The sequence below is a fragment of the Eurosta solidaginis genome, chromosome 1 (assembly GCF_040869045.1).
Source record: "Eurosta solidaginis isolate ZX-2024a chromosome 1, ASM4086904v1, whole genome shotgun sequence".
In the NCBI taxonomy this organism is placed as follows: domain Eukaryota; kingdom Metazoa; phylum Arthropoda; class Insecta; order Diptera; family Tephritidae; genus Eurosta; species Eurosta solidaginis.
Window position 1 is genome coordinate 109,253,210 of NC_090319.1, and position 17,593 is coordinate 109,270,802.

Here is a 17,593-nt window from a genome sequence, read left to right on the forward strand (position 1 = left end):
AAGGTAGTACGGTCGTTGTGCCCATGTCGACGAACGTGTGGCTGCTATGCACATGAGGGCAAACTTCTTCAATACCCTTTATGTACGCCATGTACAGACTAAGGAGAAAGACGATGGGAGAAGCCCCCATTCTACAAGTGGTAGAGCGATGCCAAGTGCTGTCTTCGCCACATATAAAACTCGTGCTTGCGATATCAACCCCAGATTGGTGAAATTAAGCATTTTTTGGTCCTACTGTTGCAAAGTTGTGTCTACCTTACGAGTTGATGCTTATAGACACCGTCGCTACCCGAAACATGCTCATAACTAAGTGTAATCATAACAAGTAAAGGTGTCTAAGTTCGGGTGTAACCGAACATTATATGCTCAGCGTGAGCTTCAATTTCAAATTTCATTTCAGATAAATTACATTTCTACATAAGACGTGGCACCGCCCGTTAAAAAAAAAAATCTCCCCATTTCCTCTTACAACAAACTTGATAAGTGAAATATCATTGATTGAAAACTATTTTTTGCTAAGCTATAGCTTATTATTCTAGTCTACGACCCTTTTAAACTTGTTTTATATCTAAGTTGCCGTGGTCTTTAAACGATCCCGTCCATTTTTACTAGAACTATTTTCTACTCTAGTGAAAATTTGTGTACCCAATTTTATTACGATCCGTTAATTTTTCTTCGAGTTATGGCTCCTGAAACATAGAAAATTGCTTGTTAATAAAAGGGGCGGTGCCACACCCATGTTCAAAAATTTTAGTGTTTTGCAATTAGGTTAGGTTGAACTGGCCGGTCCATGAGGACCTCAAATAGACTGATTGAGTCCGTAGTGTTACCAGAAGTTTGTTTTAACGACCAAACTGAAAACCCCTATCAAAAACCAGGACCTATGTTATAAAATAGCTCCGTCCTCTTGGCAAATACTAGAAGCTTCCTAGGACTTAAGCCACTTGCTGCTTCTAGATTTGACAGCTGGAGTCTTAGCCTGGCAAGTGCAGGGCACGAGCACAGAATGTGCTCGATCGTTTCCTCCTCCAACCCGCACTTCCTACATCTGATATCGCTGACCAAGCCTAATTTAAAGGCATGTGACACCTATTATTATTAGCTTATTATTTTCGTCTACGACCCTTTTAAAAATCTTTTATATAAAAGTGGGCGTGGCCTTTAACCGATCTCGTCCATTTTTTCTAGAATCTTGCTTTAAGGAAAATATGTGCACACAATTTCATTACGACATGTTAATTTTTTTTCGAGTTACGGCTCCCGAAACATAGAAAATTGCTTAGTCATAAAAGGGGCGGCGCCACGCCCATTTTTTTAAATTTGAAGTTTTTCCTATTTATCGCTATAAATCCACTTGGGAAATGAAATACCATTGATATAAAGCTCTTTTTTGCAAAGATATAGCTTATTTTATTTGTCCACGACCCTTTTAGAGATTTTTTGTATAAAAGTGGGCGTGGTCCTTAACCGATTTCATTAATTTTTCTTCAAAGCATTCCTTACTATAAGGCAACCTCTCTACCGAATTTTGTTACGATGGGTTTAACGATTTTTGATTTATGATTAATAATATTTGTAAAATTGATTTCATCACAAGGGGGCGGTGCCACGCCCATTTTAAAATTTTTTATCAAGAGTATCAATATCAGTCCACAAAGCAAATTTCAACATTCTAGGTGTATTATTTACTAAATACTCAGGTTTTTTGTGTTTTCCAAAATGTTATATATATAAAAAGTGGGCGTGGTTATCATCCGATTTCGCTCATTTGCAATACCAATCTATTCCGGATAAGCTCGTGTACCAAATTTGGTGAAGATATCTCAATATTTACTCAAGTTATCGTGTTATCAAAGTTAATATACTCTGTGTGCAAAGCGCGCTGAGTATAAAAATGTTCAAAAGACTACATGGCTTTCATGACTGAAATATACTCGAAGTGTTTGCTAAACCACCGCCAAGGGACGACCCCGTTTAGAAAAACTGTTTTGTTTTTTTGCCCGGGACTTGAACCACTCTGGCCATGCAGAGAAGCGCAGTTAGTACTGTCTGTGTTGCCAAGTTCTACAATATCTCACTTATCTGTGTCCATATACAGACGAATGAGAAGGACGATAGGGAGAAGCACTCATTCTTAAAGCGCCTGGAATGCACATACCGAATGCTGTATCCGTCATCATAAACATACATGTCGTGCTTGCGACTTAAACGGCAAGTTTGAGGAAATAAGGGAATTTTCGGCCCTACAGTCGCAAGTTTGTACCTGTCTATGTATTGCACGTATTCTTTTGCATTTGCCATTAGCAAACCTCTCTGCATCCGACACAAGCTTTTGCAAAGCTATTGCGCCCCATACGTCGGGAGAGGTAAAATTAAAGCCTAAGTACGGAATCTTGATTCGAGATAAGTATTTACTTTTCACCTCCCCACCCACTTCAGAGTAGTACTTGCCTAGGCTTCCATTATTTTCGTACCCGCATATATTTCTGTACCCGCTGATTTCCAAATAGACTGAATCCTTCTAGGAGTTCGAATTTGTTTCTGTTCACAACAACGTGACTTCCATTGCGCAGGTTGTCTGATTCGCTGGTGACAACAATACTTGGTCTTGTACTACTCGCCTACACGGTTTTCTTTTTGTATGGTTGGAAGCATTCCTTTGTTTCTTGTAAAAGTTGTACATGAATCGTATGTATGTAAATTGTATGAAAACTCATTCAACATCAGTTCCTACAGCATTAGAAACTAATTAAAACTTTTGTAATCTAGCGATGGCCGTCATCTAAATTTTTTGGTCCTTTTTAACTTTTATCTATTTTTAACCGCAGTTCCAGCTATTTTATTTGTGGAGATTTACTTCCGTTGGCATGTTTATGATTTCGCAATTGTTCAAGACTCTGATGACACTGCCCTACATTTTAGAGCACGTAATTATAAAATTTAACTTTCGCGGTATTTTTTTGCGAATATGTAGAAATAGGATCAGCTATTAAAAAATTTTGATCAAAATGAATACAACACAATTTTTTGCAGTTGCTGCTGTGCATTTACATACTTATAAAGGCAAGGTTCAAATGTAATCAGTAGACACTACAGCAATCCCCACTGGGTTATGGGGCTAAAATTCGGTATCGCTTTTTTGTTTGTTGTATTGGAGAGTCAGTTGCAAAATCGGAATAGTTGACTTAACACGACAAAATGCTGATTTCTCGTAATATTTATGTTTTTCAGATCTTAAAATATTTGACTAAATGTATAAAATGTGATTAAAATCTACCAAATGTTTTCCTAGCCTTTTTTGAAAGGATGTTGTAAATCAATTTTAGCAAAAGAGTAAGCACGAACATGAAATATAAATATACATATATGTATATTGTAACCGTTTTCCGTTATGTTTTGGCAAATTTGATTGGGAGACGGTTAGAATATTTCGTCATGGAGGGTTTCTTGTTTGAACATTTCCATATTTTCCAGCAAGTCGTAGGCACTGGGCTTATTATTGTACATAATAGATTGATTGTTTTATTGATATTTGCTGAGGAGAATAGTGTTTTTGATCATAAGACTAGCAAAGTTTGAATTTGGTATGATAGTTGGTATATATGTGATTTTGTTGGGATCTAAAATGTGTTCCGAAACCATGTTCTTCTTTGTCTTATTTATTGGTACTGGCATACCTTGTATACGCTCGATGTGCGACCCTGTATCTATGATTTAAAGCTTATTAAATAAATGTAAGGCGTGATAGCCTCCGAAGAGATCTAAGGCCGAGCTTCTCTTCCAATTTGCGTCGTGCTCCTCTTGATTTTCCCTACAAATTGGCCGGACGGGACCTACATGTTTTATGCCGACTCCGAACGGCATCTGCAAGGCAGATGAGTTTTGACTGAGAGCTTTTCATGGCAGAAATACACCCGGAGCGCTTGTCAAACACTGCCGAGGGGCGACCCCGCTTAGAAAAAATTTCTTCTGATTAAAAACCCTTATTTCTAAAACTTTGATGTTGCTTTGCCCGGGGTGCGAACCCAGGGCATACGGTGTGGTAGGCGGAGCACGCTACCATCACACCACGGTGGCCGCTGATTTAAAGCTTACTAACAGAAAAATTGGTTTCTTGCTATCTTTAAAAAATAATTGATTTGGTCCATTCGGTTGCCGTACAAACTTATACAAATAAGCAAATTTTTAAACTATAATACTTATTATCATGAGAATTTTTTAAACTTATTATAATATTTTTCGTTTCAGGTATGTTCACAACCAAAATAACTTTGTCGAAAGAAAATTTACAGTTGCTAACCGTAAGTATGTAAAAACTATTTCCGTTTTATTAAAATCCACAGCTCACTTTCTGTTAGTTACTAATGAACTAAGGTTTAAGTAATCTTTAGCAATTTTAAAAATTAAGCTCATTAATATGTTTACCGCCTTTTAGAGAAATCGTTTTCCTTTCCGTCAGTAACAAGGAGTTTAAGACTTAAAAAATAATATAAATAAAACACATTCGGGGTTGGAATTCGTCTTCTATGAAGTGAAAATATATTTACATAATTTTTTTATAAATTTTTGTTTTCCTTTTACCACTTCACTTTTAATTCAAAAGCACGAAAGTACGAAATTTATTTCCTCTGTTGTTTCTAAGTGAAAGTGATGTTAAACTCGTCTTAATATCCCTTCTTGTGCCCATGGTATTCCTTTTTTCACGAAAATATTTAAATTTTCACACGGTGCTTACCTGCTTTTTCTATGTTTACCGTTTGATTTATTTCTTAAAACTATGTAAAATAAAATTTGCGCAGTGAATTAAAACTCTTTTTTCTATGCAACAAGAAAGAGAACCTGAACTACGATTTTGTTGTTTAGTTCAAAAAAAATAGAATTTTTTTTTGTAAAAAACTGACTGAATTAATAGTTCCTTACTTTCACATCTCAATGAAATTCCTGTAAACGCTAAAAAAGCGTACCTGTTTTTGTTACTGTAAAACCCTGAACATAGCTGATGGCATAATTAAAAGTTTTTATTGCGTATATTGCTTGTTATGCGCGAAGCTTTGCTTGTTTAGAAAACATAAAAGATACTCTCAAACTTAACTTAGTGTTGGTGCATTTTTGGTAACATATTTTCCATTTCAGTTCATATAGCGGTGGCAATAACAAAAACACAGCTAGCAGTTTGTATTACATTTGTACATTAGACCGCCCAGTATGAAAAAAGTATGTCAAATTTTTGGTGTTTTGTACAAAAAATGTCTCAAACATTCCATTCCGTGCAAGACCTACGAAATAATATAAATAAAACTTTGAGGGTCTATAAAAATGCAAAATAATGTTTTTTTTTATTTTTTCGGTAGTAGTGGTGGTAGTTAGTGTTTTCAGTCTTTTCCCAAGGCGGTCGGTTCTATGTACCGGAGCGACTCGGGATTTTTCCCGACCAAGGACTGACATTTCAGTGGAACCCCATTTAATTTGTTGCGTCCCTCCCACAAATTGTCATCCTCCCAGCGGCTCCTTGCAACGGGACTGCTCCATATTCTCTTGCTCCGGCAAGGTATCGAACCCAATCCGCATCTGCCGGAACATAATCTTTTTAGGACGGTCATACTCTTGTCAGTGTGTCTCGTGTAAGGGATGGTTGCATCGGAGAGGTTGTTCTGGGCTAGATCCCAAAACCAGACGTCCACGTAACTTCTATAAATCTTTTATGACTCCTTGCTGTTCACGCCCTAGGACGTCCCGTAGTCTGCGCCTTAGCGCCCCCCACTACCTTCCAGCAGCCCCACTGCTCAGCAAGCGGGAGCAATGCCGACCATCAGCCCTGCCCCCCCCCCCCCCCCCCCCCCCCCTCTTTGCTGGCAGCAATTGTGTAGGTCAGGGAAACATATTCTTAGTCCCTACCTCCCTTTGCACCGTTTGCCAGCACAGAATATACGTATATGTTTGCGACATCCGCCCAATGCAGCTCCTGCCATGGACGGTGCCACTTTCCTAGATGTTTTGGTCTCCGCGACGGCAACCCCTCGACAGTTTTCATTGCGCCATGTTGACAGGCCGCATACCCAAATACAGCGGGTACCCCAATGCTTACCCAAGTACGTCCAGTCCCAGGGCCACAACAGCAGTTGCGTCCTAGCCTTCCACAATCCAGGCGTAGTCACCCGTCGCTTACTCCCAGAGTGACGGCGTCTCCCCCTACGTACTTCAGAATTCTGCAGTTAAACTGTAATGGATTAACCGGGAAGATCACGGAGGTAGTCGATTTCATGAAGCGGCACAACATCCGCATTGCTGCGATTCAAGAGACTAAACTTACAGCAAGATCTGCACTGCAGACCTGTTCTGGGTATAATGTCCACAGAAGAGATCCCGAGAGCGGAAATGGAGGCGGCCTCGCGTTTATTATACACCACTCTGTGCAATATCATATATTTGATCCCGACATCGACCGCAGGGACAGTGTCTTAGAACGTCAAGGCTTATCTGTCCGGTCAGGCGATGCAAACCTAGAAATCATCAACATCTACATTCCTCCTGCCACCTGTTGCCCCAGTGGATATCGCCCTAATATCAGCGCCTTACTCACTGGCAAAAATCGCATTATCTTAGGCGATTTCAATGCCCAACACGATCTATGGCAATCAAACTTGCGGGTGGACAGTAGGGGAGATGCTGGCGGATCAAATAGAACAAACGACGTTCTGCACAATGAACGGAGCCGCCCCCACACGTATGGTAGGAAGCTGTCACAGCTCGCCGGATATTTCAATCGTGAGCGCAGAACTCGTAAACTGCGTCAACTGGCAGCCGATGGTAACATGGGCATCTGATCACCTATACTTATTTCGTTCGAGCGTACCGCCGACTTCATCGTTACTGAAAAACGCACTTTCATAAACTTTAAAAAAGGAAAGTGGGACGAATACAAATCCTTTACAGATAACTGCCTTGCTGCCCTCCCTATCCCGACTGATGCCTATCAAGGGGAGCGTGCTTTCCTCAAGGTCATTGAATCCGCCTCGGATCGTTTCATTCCCGCCGGTAGAATTCCCGAAATTCGGCCCACTTCCCGGCGGAGGCCGCAAATTTAGCGAGAGAACGTGACCTCATAAGACAGCTCGTTCCCGGCGACCCCCAAATAAGGGATATAAACCAACGCATCAGATTGCTTGTGGATGAACACAAGCGGATGAAATGGGAGGAGCACCTAAGTGGTTGTAACCTCTCTGCCGGTGTAGGTAAACTTTGGTCCACCGTAAAGTCCCTATAGAATCCGTCTAGGTACAATGACAAAGTTTCCATCGCCTTTGGCGATAAAGTGCTACCGGATGCGAAAAAATGCGCGAGCGCTTTCTGCCGACAATATATATATCCTTCTACGGTCGACAAAGATAGACGGAGGGCCAAGAGGCACGCACATAAACCTAAATTCAGCGCGTCACCAATTACCATCACCGCCAGAGAGGTTGAGGATGCCATCGGTCATGCTATACCATCCAAAGCAGTGGGCCCAGACGGCATAGCCATGCCGATGCTTAAAAGCCTAGGAAAATAGGGTTTCAAATATTTAGCACATGTCTTCAACCTGTCTCTTTCCACCTTTGTCATACCCGAATAATGGAAAATGGCCAAGGTGGGTCCAGTGCTAAAGCCTGGGAAACCAGCTAACATAGGAAAGTCATATCGCCCGATATCTCTCCTATCGCCAGTAGCCGAGACGCTTGAAGCCATTTTGCTCCCCTACTTCAAAGCAAATTTGCAGCTAGCCTGTCATCAGCATGGCTTCAGAAAACTCCATAGCACCACCACCGCGCTAAATGCCATCAGCACCCAGATAAATTGCGGTTTAAATCAAAACCCCCATCATAGAACAGTACTCGTTGCGCTAGACCTATCAAAAGCTTTTGATACGGTCAACCATGGCACGTTACTGCAAGACCTGGAAGGGTCTACCCTTCCCCCATGCCTTAAAAGGTGGACCGCAAATTGTCTTGGTGGTCTGCAGGCATCGGTGCAATTTAGAAATGAAACATCAAAACCAAGAAGAATTAAACAAGGGTTGGCACAGGGTGGTATCCTATCCCCACTTTTGTTTAATTTATACATATCTAATCTACTTTCGCCACCAGAAGGAGTTACTATCCTTTCCTACGCCGACGCCTGCGCAATAATGGCCACAGGCCCAGGCCCACAGATTGGTAAGCTTTGCAGCAGAATAGGCGGCTACCTCCCTGATCTCTCCACTTTTTTCGCCTCGCCTAACGTGGCATTATCACCGACTAAATCCTCCCCGGCCTTATTTACAACATGGACGTCCCAAATGTCGACCATTTTCAACATCCACGTCGATGGCACTACGCTACCGACTGTCTTACACCCCAAAATCTTGGGTGTGACGTTTTTATCAGGATCTAAATTTTAGTAAGCACGCAGCCACAATTGTTCCGAAAATCCAGAGCCGTAATAAAATCATCAAATCCCTTGCTGGCAGTACTTGGGGAAAAGACAAAGAAACGCTCATTACCACATACAAAGCAATTGGCCAGCCGATTGCATGCTACGCGTCCGCTATATGGTCGCCAAGCCTAAAAACTACCCACTGGAAGAAGCTACAGGCCTGCCAAAATACTGCTCTCAGAATCGACGCGGGCTGTCTTCTTATGTCCCCAGAACACCATCTACATAATGAGGCGAGAATACTCCCCATCAGGGAGAGAAATGAGATGCTAACCAAACGGTTCCTGTTGAATACCCAGAAACCTGGATATCCCAACAGACATCTGATTGATGAGCCAACACCGCCTAGGGGCTTAAGGAGTCATCTCCGTAAGCATTTTGAGGAAATACGGCACCTGAGAACTCAGCCGTATGAAGCAAAAAAACACAAGCAGGTCCTTGGTGAACTCCACAAACAGGCGTCGGACCTTTATGCCAGGAATTTCCCGGTGAATGCAGTACTCAAAGAACAGTACCCAAAACTTGCGGAAGAGGAACGCATACTCCCCAGGGAAACGCGAGTCACTCTAGCTCAACTTCGTTCTGGATACTGTAACAGGTTAAACTCTTACCTATCCAGAATCAACCCCGACATACAAAATGTATACCCCGCTTGCAATGTGTCCCCACATGACACCAACCATCTCTTTAATTGTAATGTGGAAACAACGCCTCTAACACCCATTTCATTATGGTCCACCCCTGTTGAAACAGCAAGTTTCCTTGGACTCCCGTTAGAGGATGTTGATGACAGTTTGTGATCGGTCGCAGCTGTTAGGTGGGGCGAAGCACTGCTACAACAACAACAACAACAACAACAGTGTTTTCAGTAGGGCTCTTCGAATAGTTTGATTAATCGAGTATTCCATTATGCGATATAAGCTTTTTGAATCTTTATAAATCGAATTTCACTTTGCGAGTAACTGTTTTATTTAGATTATTTGAATAATCGCAACTCAACGATAATTCGATTTTCAAAATCGTACTCTGATTATGTGTGAAGTGTTCATACAAAAAAATTACTTATACGCCATGCACGTACCACATATTTCTTCTTTGTTGAATCTTAGTTAATTTGATAGATTATCACATATTGAAATCTTGGATTGGTATGACTCAAAAATGGTGTTTTGCAGAACTTTCCGACTCCAGCAAGTGAAAAGTCTACAGCTTTTAAAATTTTTTGGAAACCGAATTGTGGTCATCGCAAATATCGCGTCATACCTGACATTTATACATTGAAAAGTACTCTCGAAATCGACCGAGATGCGATGACCCACGATCAGCATGAGAGCGTTGAACACCGATTTTTCGAAAAAGCTGTACGGAACTCAAAAAAATGTATCGCGTATTTTTGTCTGTGTATTGGCTCCAGGAATACGCGCACAGAGTATTTAATACAATTTCGCATCACTCTGTATGTATTACAAATGCATACGGTGTTGGCGGAACATATTTGAGTGCAAATAAACAAAATATGTCCCAGGAGTGGCAGTGTTAATAGCCAGTAACATATTACCAACATATTGGCGGCCGCCATGGTGTGATGGTAGCGTGTTCCGCCTACCACACCAAATACCCTGGGTTCACGCCCGGGCAAAGCAACATCAAAATTTTAGAAACAAGTTTTTTGCAATTAGAAGACAATTTTTCTAAGCGGGGTCGCCCCTCGGCAGTGTTTGGCAATCACTCCGAGTGTATTTCTGCCATGAAAAGCTCTCAGTGAAAACTCATCTGCCTTGCAGATGCCGTTCGGAGTCGGCATAAAACAAGTAGGTCCTGTCCCGCCAATTTGTAGGGAAAATTAAAAGGAGTACGACGCACATTGGAGGAGAAGCTCGGCCTTAAATCTCTTCCGAGGTTATCGCGCCTTTCATTTATTTTTTATAACATATTACCAATATCTTTTGTTTCAAAAACTTGTCAACACTAGTTTCGTAATTACTTTCAGAGTATTTCTATATAAATTCTGGTGTATTGCGGTATTTTACGGGATTACATACTAAAGGATTACATTAGGGATCATTAAATACCAGATATGTTCGGCATTATTTATGATTTGAATTTCGATATTATTTCAAATTCAGAAACATGTCCTAGTAACCGTCGCCGTTTGTAAACTTTGCAATTCTCCTCTAATATCAATAACAAAACAATTGTATAAAGCAATATGAGCAAGTCTCGCTAATTAAATACAGTTGATAATATTTCAAGTAATTTTGAAACTATTTCGAAAAAGCTAAGTTTCTCCACTTCTTAAAAAATAGTCCTGATATACATTTAAAGAATAACGAAAATTATGGCAAGACCAGACGGTTACTTCAGGGTATTAGTAATGTATGCAGCCGTTTGACTAAGCAGCTATTATAATATGTGGGGATAAAAATGTGACACTATCGCTAGTGTCGTTTGATCAAATCTTGATCGTTTGGGGGTCATTTTGGTATGATTTCATGATGATATTGTGGACTATTTTAGGCTTCTTACGGGACCTTTTTTGATCATTCCCGAAGTTATTCCCAAATTTCTCTCGCATGACCTCGAAACGACCCTGGAAGTACCCTGAAATAGTCCCCAGCATCATCACGAAATTACCCCGAAGTGATCCCCAAATGACCTCTGGAGAGTCCTTCAACGGATCATCAGCAAATGACCAAAAATTGAGCTCTAAATGACTTCCGAAGAAACAGGAACTAGTTCTTAAATTATCCCGAAATAACCCCAAAATGAGTCCGAAACGATCTCCCGATATTGCTACGAAGTGGTCCCCAAATGAGCTTTGTAGAACCCGGATATAGCTCCCGCGATCGTCAGGAAATGACCATAGGAGAACCGTGAAATAGTCACCAAATGATCCCGAAACAACCTTGAAATAACCCCGAAGTAGCCTCCAAAACCATCTCAAAACTAACCCGATGTGATCCCTATATGCCCTCAGAAGAATCCTGAAATAGTGCCCAAATCATCATGAAATTATCACAAATTGACCTCGAAATTACCCCCGAAATAGTCCCGAAAACTATTTTTATATGGACCTGATCTGACCCCAAAAACAGTACCTACTACCTCCCCGATATGACACCGAATAGTTCCTAATACCATTCGGAAACGTCAACGAGTGAGTGACGGAAATGACCACGGAAAGCAATGCCCTACCTTCCCCACTGCTCTGATACAGAAAGCATATCATTTGTAGTTACTATTTTGTTATTTGCTGCGCTCTAAAAAACGTCGTACCTCGTAGCACCACCCCAGCATTACTATCACTTTTCATGCAATGGCTCTACTCTATACTCTTTCATATTTAGCGCATACAAATACAAACTTTTGGTTGAAAATAAAAAATATTGGGAAACAATTTTAAAAATGATTTTGTCATAAAATGAGCATTATTTATATTTGTTTCGTAAAAGCTTGTGCTTTAGCCATTCAAAGTTATGATCAATACAAAATATGAGAATTTCACCATAGATTCGCAACTTTTTGCAAAGTAGGAAATTTTTTGAAAAACAAAGTATGGCGAAAATAAATCATGTTCTTAAACCTCTATCAAACAAGGTAACGATTTATGTTATGAAAAGCTGTTTTTTGTGGTCGGTCCGCAATCAATTTTTGTCCCTATTGAGTTTTTATGCTTAAAGTTTACCAATCTATATTTCAACGAGCAATTATTCGAATAATCGATGAGTTGAACTAATCGAATTCTGAAAATCGAATATGTGTACATAAGAGCATTCGAATCTCTCGAACATTCAATTGATCATATATCACGAACTCTAGGTTTTCGAAATATGAATTTCTCCTCCAGACTTCGGCAAATTACTGAGGGAGTATAGCAATTTTTGACGTTGGCATTTTTAATAAAGGAGATAATTGAAATTGAAATTTTTGTATTTTTGTATTTTTGTTTGGTTTTTCACTACGAACCGATTTCGTTTTTTACTGTTGCTTAAAATAAAGAGTACTCCACCTACAAAAACTGTGCAGGTCACTTTATGCTGCCACGTCAATTTTTATATTTTTTGTTTGCTTTGAAACTGTAGCGCGATTGCTCCTAAAAGCTTCAAAGCGAAAAAACGTGGAAAAATTTACATTGCCCCACAAAGTCACCAATAAATTTTTGTAGGAGTTTAATTGGGCTTTAGTTTGAGCAACACAAAAAAGAAATCGAAGCAGGCTCATATTTCGAAAAGTTGCAATATTGAACAAGTAACGAAGGCTAAGTTCGGGTGTAACCGAACATTACATACTAAGCTGAGAGCTTTGGAGACAAAATAAGGGAAAATTACCATTTAGCAAAATGAACCTAGGGTAACCCTGGAATGTGTTTGTATGACATGGGTTTCAAATGGAAGGTATTAAAAAGTATTTTAAAAGGGAGTGGGCCATAGTTCTATAGGTGGACGCCATTTCGCGATATCGCCATTAAGGTGGACCAGGGGTGACTCTCGAATGTGTGTTGTACGATATGGGTATCAAATGAAAGGTGTTAATGAGTATTTTAAAAGGGAGTGGGCCTCAGTTCTATAGGTGGACGCCTTTTCGAGATATCGTCATAAAGGTGGACCAGGGGTGACTAGAATGCGTTTGTACGATATGGGTATCATATTAAAGGTATTAGTGAAGGTTTTAAAAGGGAGTGGCCCTTAATTGCATATGTGAAGGGGTTTTCGAGGTATGGACCAAAATATGGGCCAGGGTGACCCAGAACATGATCTGTCGGGTACCGCTAATTTATTTATATATGTAATACCACGAACAGTATTCCTGCCAAGATTCCAAGGGCTTTTGATTTCGCCCTGCAGAACTTTTTCATTTTCTTCTACTTAATATGGTAGGTGTCACACCCATTTTACAAAGTTTTTTCAAAAGTTATATTTTCCGTCAATAAACCATTCGGATTTCGGGCATTTTTTATACCAAGATAAAGTGAGTTTAGATAAGTACGTGAACTAAGTTTATTAAAGATATATCGATTTTTGCTCAAGTTATCGTGTTAACGCCCGAGCGGAAGGACAAACGGTGGACTGTGTATAAAAACTGGGCGTGGTTTCAACCGATTTCGCCCATTTTCACGGAAAACAGTTATCGCCATAGAATCTATGCCCCTACCAAATGTCACAGGGATTGGTAAATTTTTGTTCGACTTATGGCATTAAAAGTATTCTAGACGAATTAAATGAAAAAGGGCGGAGCCACGCCCATTTTGAAATTTTTTTTCAGTTTTGCATTTTGTTGAAACATATCATTACTGGAGTTGAATGTTAACATAATTTACTTATATACTGTAAAGATAATAAATTTTTTGTTAAAATTTGACTTAAAAAAATTTTTTTTTTAGTGGGCGTGTTCGTCATCCGTTTTTGCTAATTTTTGTTTGGCACATACATAGTAATAGGAGTAACGTGCCTGCCAAATTTCATCATGATATCTTCAACGAGTGCCAAATTACAGCTTGCAAAACTTTTAAATTACCTTCTTTTAAAAGTGGGCGGTGCCACGCCCATTGTCCAAAATTTTACTAATTTTCTATTTAGCGTCATAAGGTCAACGCACCTACCAAGTTTCATCGCTTTAGTCGTCTTTGGTAATTTTTCGGTATCGATATCGAATATCGAAAAAGTGGGCGTGGTTGTAGTCCGATTTCATTCATTTTAAAAAGTGATCTTAGATGAGTGGCCGGGAACCTACGTTCCAAATTTCATCAAGATATCTCAAAATTTACTCAAGTTATCGTGTTTACGGACGGACGGACATGGCTAAATGAATTTCTTTTTTCGCCCAGATCATTTTGATATATAGAAGTCTATATCTATCTCGATTAGTTTATGCCGTTACGGATTACCGTTATGCGAGCAAAGTTAATATACTATGTGAGCTCTGCTCAGCTGAGTATAAAAAGTAGGAAAATTTTATTACAAAAATTGGTCAAACATTTTTTGTAAAATTCTTTTTTTGAAAACTATAAAAAAGCCCTTTAACAATCATTCGAACCTTTCTCTCAATATTTTTCGAAAAAAAAAAATCGCGAGGAAAAGAAGCCAATTTTCGACTCCCTGTATCATCGCAACCCGTTCATATTCCAATCACACCTTTTACACAGGTGATGTACCCTACAATCAGAGTTGACAAAATTTGTTCGAATAACGAATAAAATATAAATAAGTTTTTTTTGCTAATTTTTTTGTTGTTGTTAAAGAAATTTTATTTGAGTGACGAATAAATTATTTTGTTTGTTATTCGAAGAATAAACAAAAACGAAAAGAAACACTTGTTTTATTTCAACTAATATAGAAAATAATTTTGCTTACTTCATATTTAAATGAGTAGACTATTAGTTTTTGAAACAAATTTTTAATTGGCAAGTTATTCAAACATAAAAGGCAGTAACAAAAATTGTTTTATAGTTACTCCCACTGGCGGCTTTACTCCCAACTATTTCTTTGGAGTGAATCACCATTACTATAGCCTATTAAAACTAAGTTTAAACATAAACTACATGTTGCGAATATGTTGGCACATATATATGTACCATTTGATGCCCTGGTTGCCCTCAAGAAGATAGAAAGTGATAAAACCTAAACTTTGCCCGGACAGTCGAACGAAAGAACAAGTGTGCTACTACCCCAACATACATACTACTCCAACTGGCAATCGGACTAGCCGACAAAATTAAATTATGCGCTTAATCATAATAAACTCATAACAGTTATGCCTGGCAAAAAATTTTGATCTGAGCATATAAACGTCTGCAAATTTTCGCCGGCATTTTATAATTGTGTATCCAGGGTCCCATACAACTTTAGCATAAGTAAGTGCCTCGTCCACCTGTAAAATATTATTTGATTGCTGAAAAATATACGATTACTTAAGCAGCTTATGGATTCGAGGGTGGCATCTCTGGCCGCCGATAAAGGCGTCGTGTTTTTTGTTTGTGTCTAAACAAAACAAATGTTCAATTTAGATGTTCCGATCAGTGAGCTGCAATTATTCATCTTTTAAGGTTATTAGTGGACTAACCAAAAAATGAGTATTAGTGCGTACACAAACAAAGAATATCAAGCACTTATATCCACTAAAACACATTTACATAGTCATGCTTCGTAAAATGAAAACCGCTCATAAGCACGAAGCAGTTCAGTACTCAATTGTCTTATTGAGCAAGAAAGTCAACTGTGTTATACGAAAACACTAATTGGAATAAGTAAGACTACAGTGCAATAAAATGAATATAGTCATATCAGTCTTCTGAAGCTAGCAACACAACGAAGTACACGAAACTAAACTGAATACAGCGCTAAAGGAAAACCGTTAACAAACGAAGTATACAGTGTATTACACATGAATCCAACGTGCTACTGAGTTAAAGCGAGTATGATTTCAGTTTATACTCAACAATGTCATATATGTATGGGACATATGTGTTGCGGGGCACTCGTATGTATTTTCTATTTTATGTGCTAGTCACTCATAGTATTTTTCTGTACTTGACTAAGTACACATTTAGACACAATTTTTTGGCTTATGACTAAGTGCACTAATTTTATTAGTACTCAAAGCAGATCTCCGGTTCCGATATTATTAAATTTATATTTCGAGCTTTTATTTTATAGCAGAAAAACGGTTTCTTTTAAATTGCCAATATCTTCATGCACCGTTCGCGTGACCATTTGATGTGTTGTGGTTTATGTATATACGCTTTACTTATAACAGCTTTATCATTATTGTTGGCTGTGTCCCATTGATTTCGAATTCAAAACACATTGCGAGCATATTGTATTAGCACAATAAAAGTATTGCCGGTGTTACATACGAAGTATGTGCATATGTATATAAAATAATAATAGTTACTCATACGACATGGCTGGCAATTTCAAATTAATACACTTTTTTTAAATAAATGAACATGGTGTTTGGATACCAACTCTTAACTATTTTAAGAATGCATTACGTGGCTACATTCAAAAATGAGTTTCGCTTTCCCTCTTCTCTCTCTATATCACTCTCGACCGCACTATCCTCCATTTTTCTTCTTATTCTTATCTCCACGCTCGCTCCCCCTCGAACTCTCACTTCCACTTCCTCTCTCCCTCCCCCACCCATTCATAGATAGAATCTCTATACAAAATTGTGGATACCTCATTCAAATAATTGCGGAGATAAGACGAATTAAAATTTTTCCTAATAGGGGCGTGGTAGGGCCTACTTTTGGAAACACAAAAAAAAAAAGTTATCGAAATCGTTCAAGACGTTTTTGAGTTATAGCGAGACTCACGCACAGCATTTCACTTTTATATATATAAAGTTGATGCTCTCAAGAGTAAACTCTAAGCTTAAACATTCTCATCTACACACATCCTATTACAAATTGAGACGATATAATGACAGTACAATATAATGTCAGTACAATATTAAGAAATTATGCAATTGATTTTTGGGTTACGTCCCATGGAACCAGAGAGAAATTATGTACATAGGGCAGAACTCGATGACAATCCAAAATGAATTAAAGAGATGAAACATGAAACTTCGAACATAGCTTAAAGCTCTATTAAAATGCAATATTTAGGATAAACAATTCTTCTAGATGAGGAGATTGAGAGCAGAGTTTTCACTCAAACATTAAATCAAAATAGCTCTGGAATTGTGAGTCCGAATAACGACATATGTGAACTAGAGACTTCACGTACAAGTTGGATTTCGAATTTGTCATAATTTGTATAAATAGTTTGGTAGTTTCATTTTTATAAACTGAGTGAAGAAAAGATTTCGATACGAATCGTAACACACGATACGGGCCCAGGTGAAATCTTGCAATCAATTTTTGAGAAGTTCTCATTGAGCTTTAACTTAGTTCAGGGCATCAAAACAATTCAACAAAAGGAGAAAAAAAGTTTACAACATTTAAATAAAACAAGTAAGGACGGGACAGTCTTCGGCTGTGGCGAAGACTTCATACCTTTCATGAATGGGGTTGAACAATAATCTTATCCCGTTCGTAATCTCCAAATAATCGGATGTATAAGATAAGAAATATATAGTGAACAGATGTACATACCTAAAACATATTTTTAAGATAAATATAAAATAAAAAATGGCAAAA

At 38.8% G+C, this 17,593-nt stretch overlaps 1 protein-coding gene across 7 annotated transcripts in view; it reads left to right on the forward strand.

Moving 5' to 3' along the window:
* Hs6st (heparan sulfate 6-O-sulfotransferase) overlaps positions 1 to 17,593 on the forward strand; it is an 812,621-nt gene that overhangs the window by 175,408 nt on the left and 619,620 nt on the right. For 3 of the 7 annotated variants that reach the window (XR_010948596.1, XM_067759679.1, XM_067759678.1), the window contains exon 3: positions 4,249 to 4,301. The exons of the other annotated variants lie outside the window; for them this stretch is intronic. Coding sequence is in view for 2 of the 3 variants with exons in the window: in XM_067759679.1 (XP_067615780.1) it covers positions 4,249 to 4,301 (53 nt within the window). In the remaining variant the exon portion in view is untranslated. The remainder of the gene's footprint in view (positions 1 to 4,248; positions 4,302 to 17,593) is intronic. 7 annotated transcript variants of the gene reach the window in all.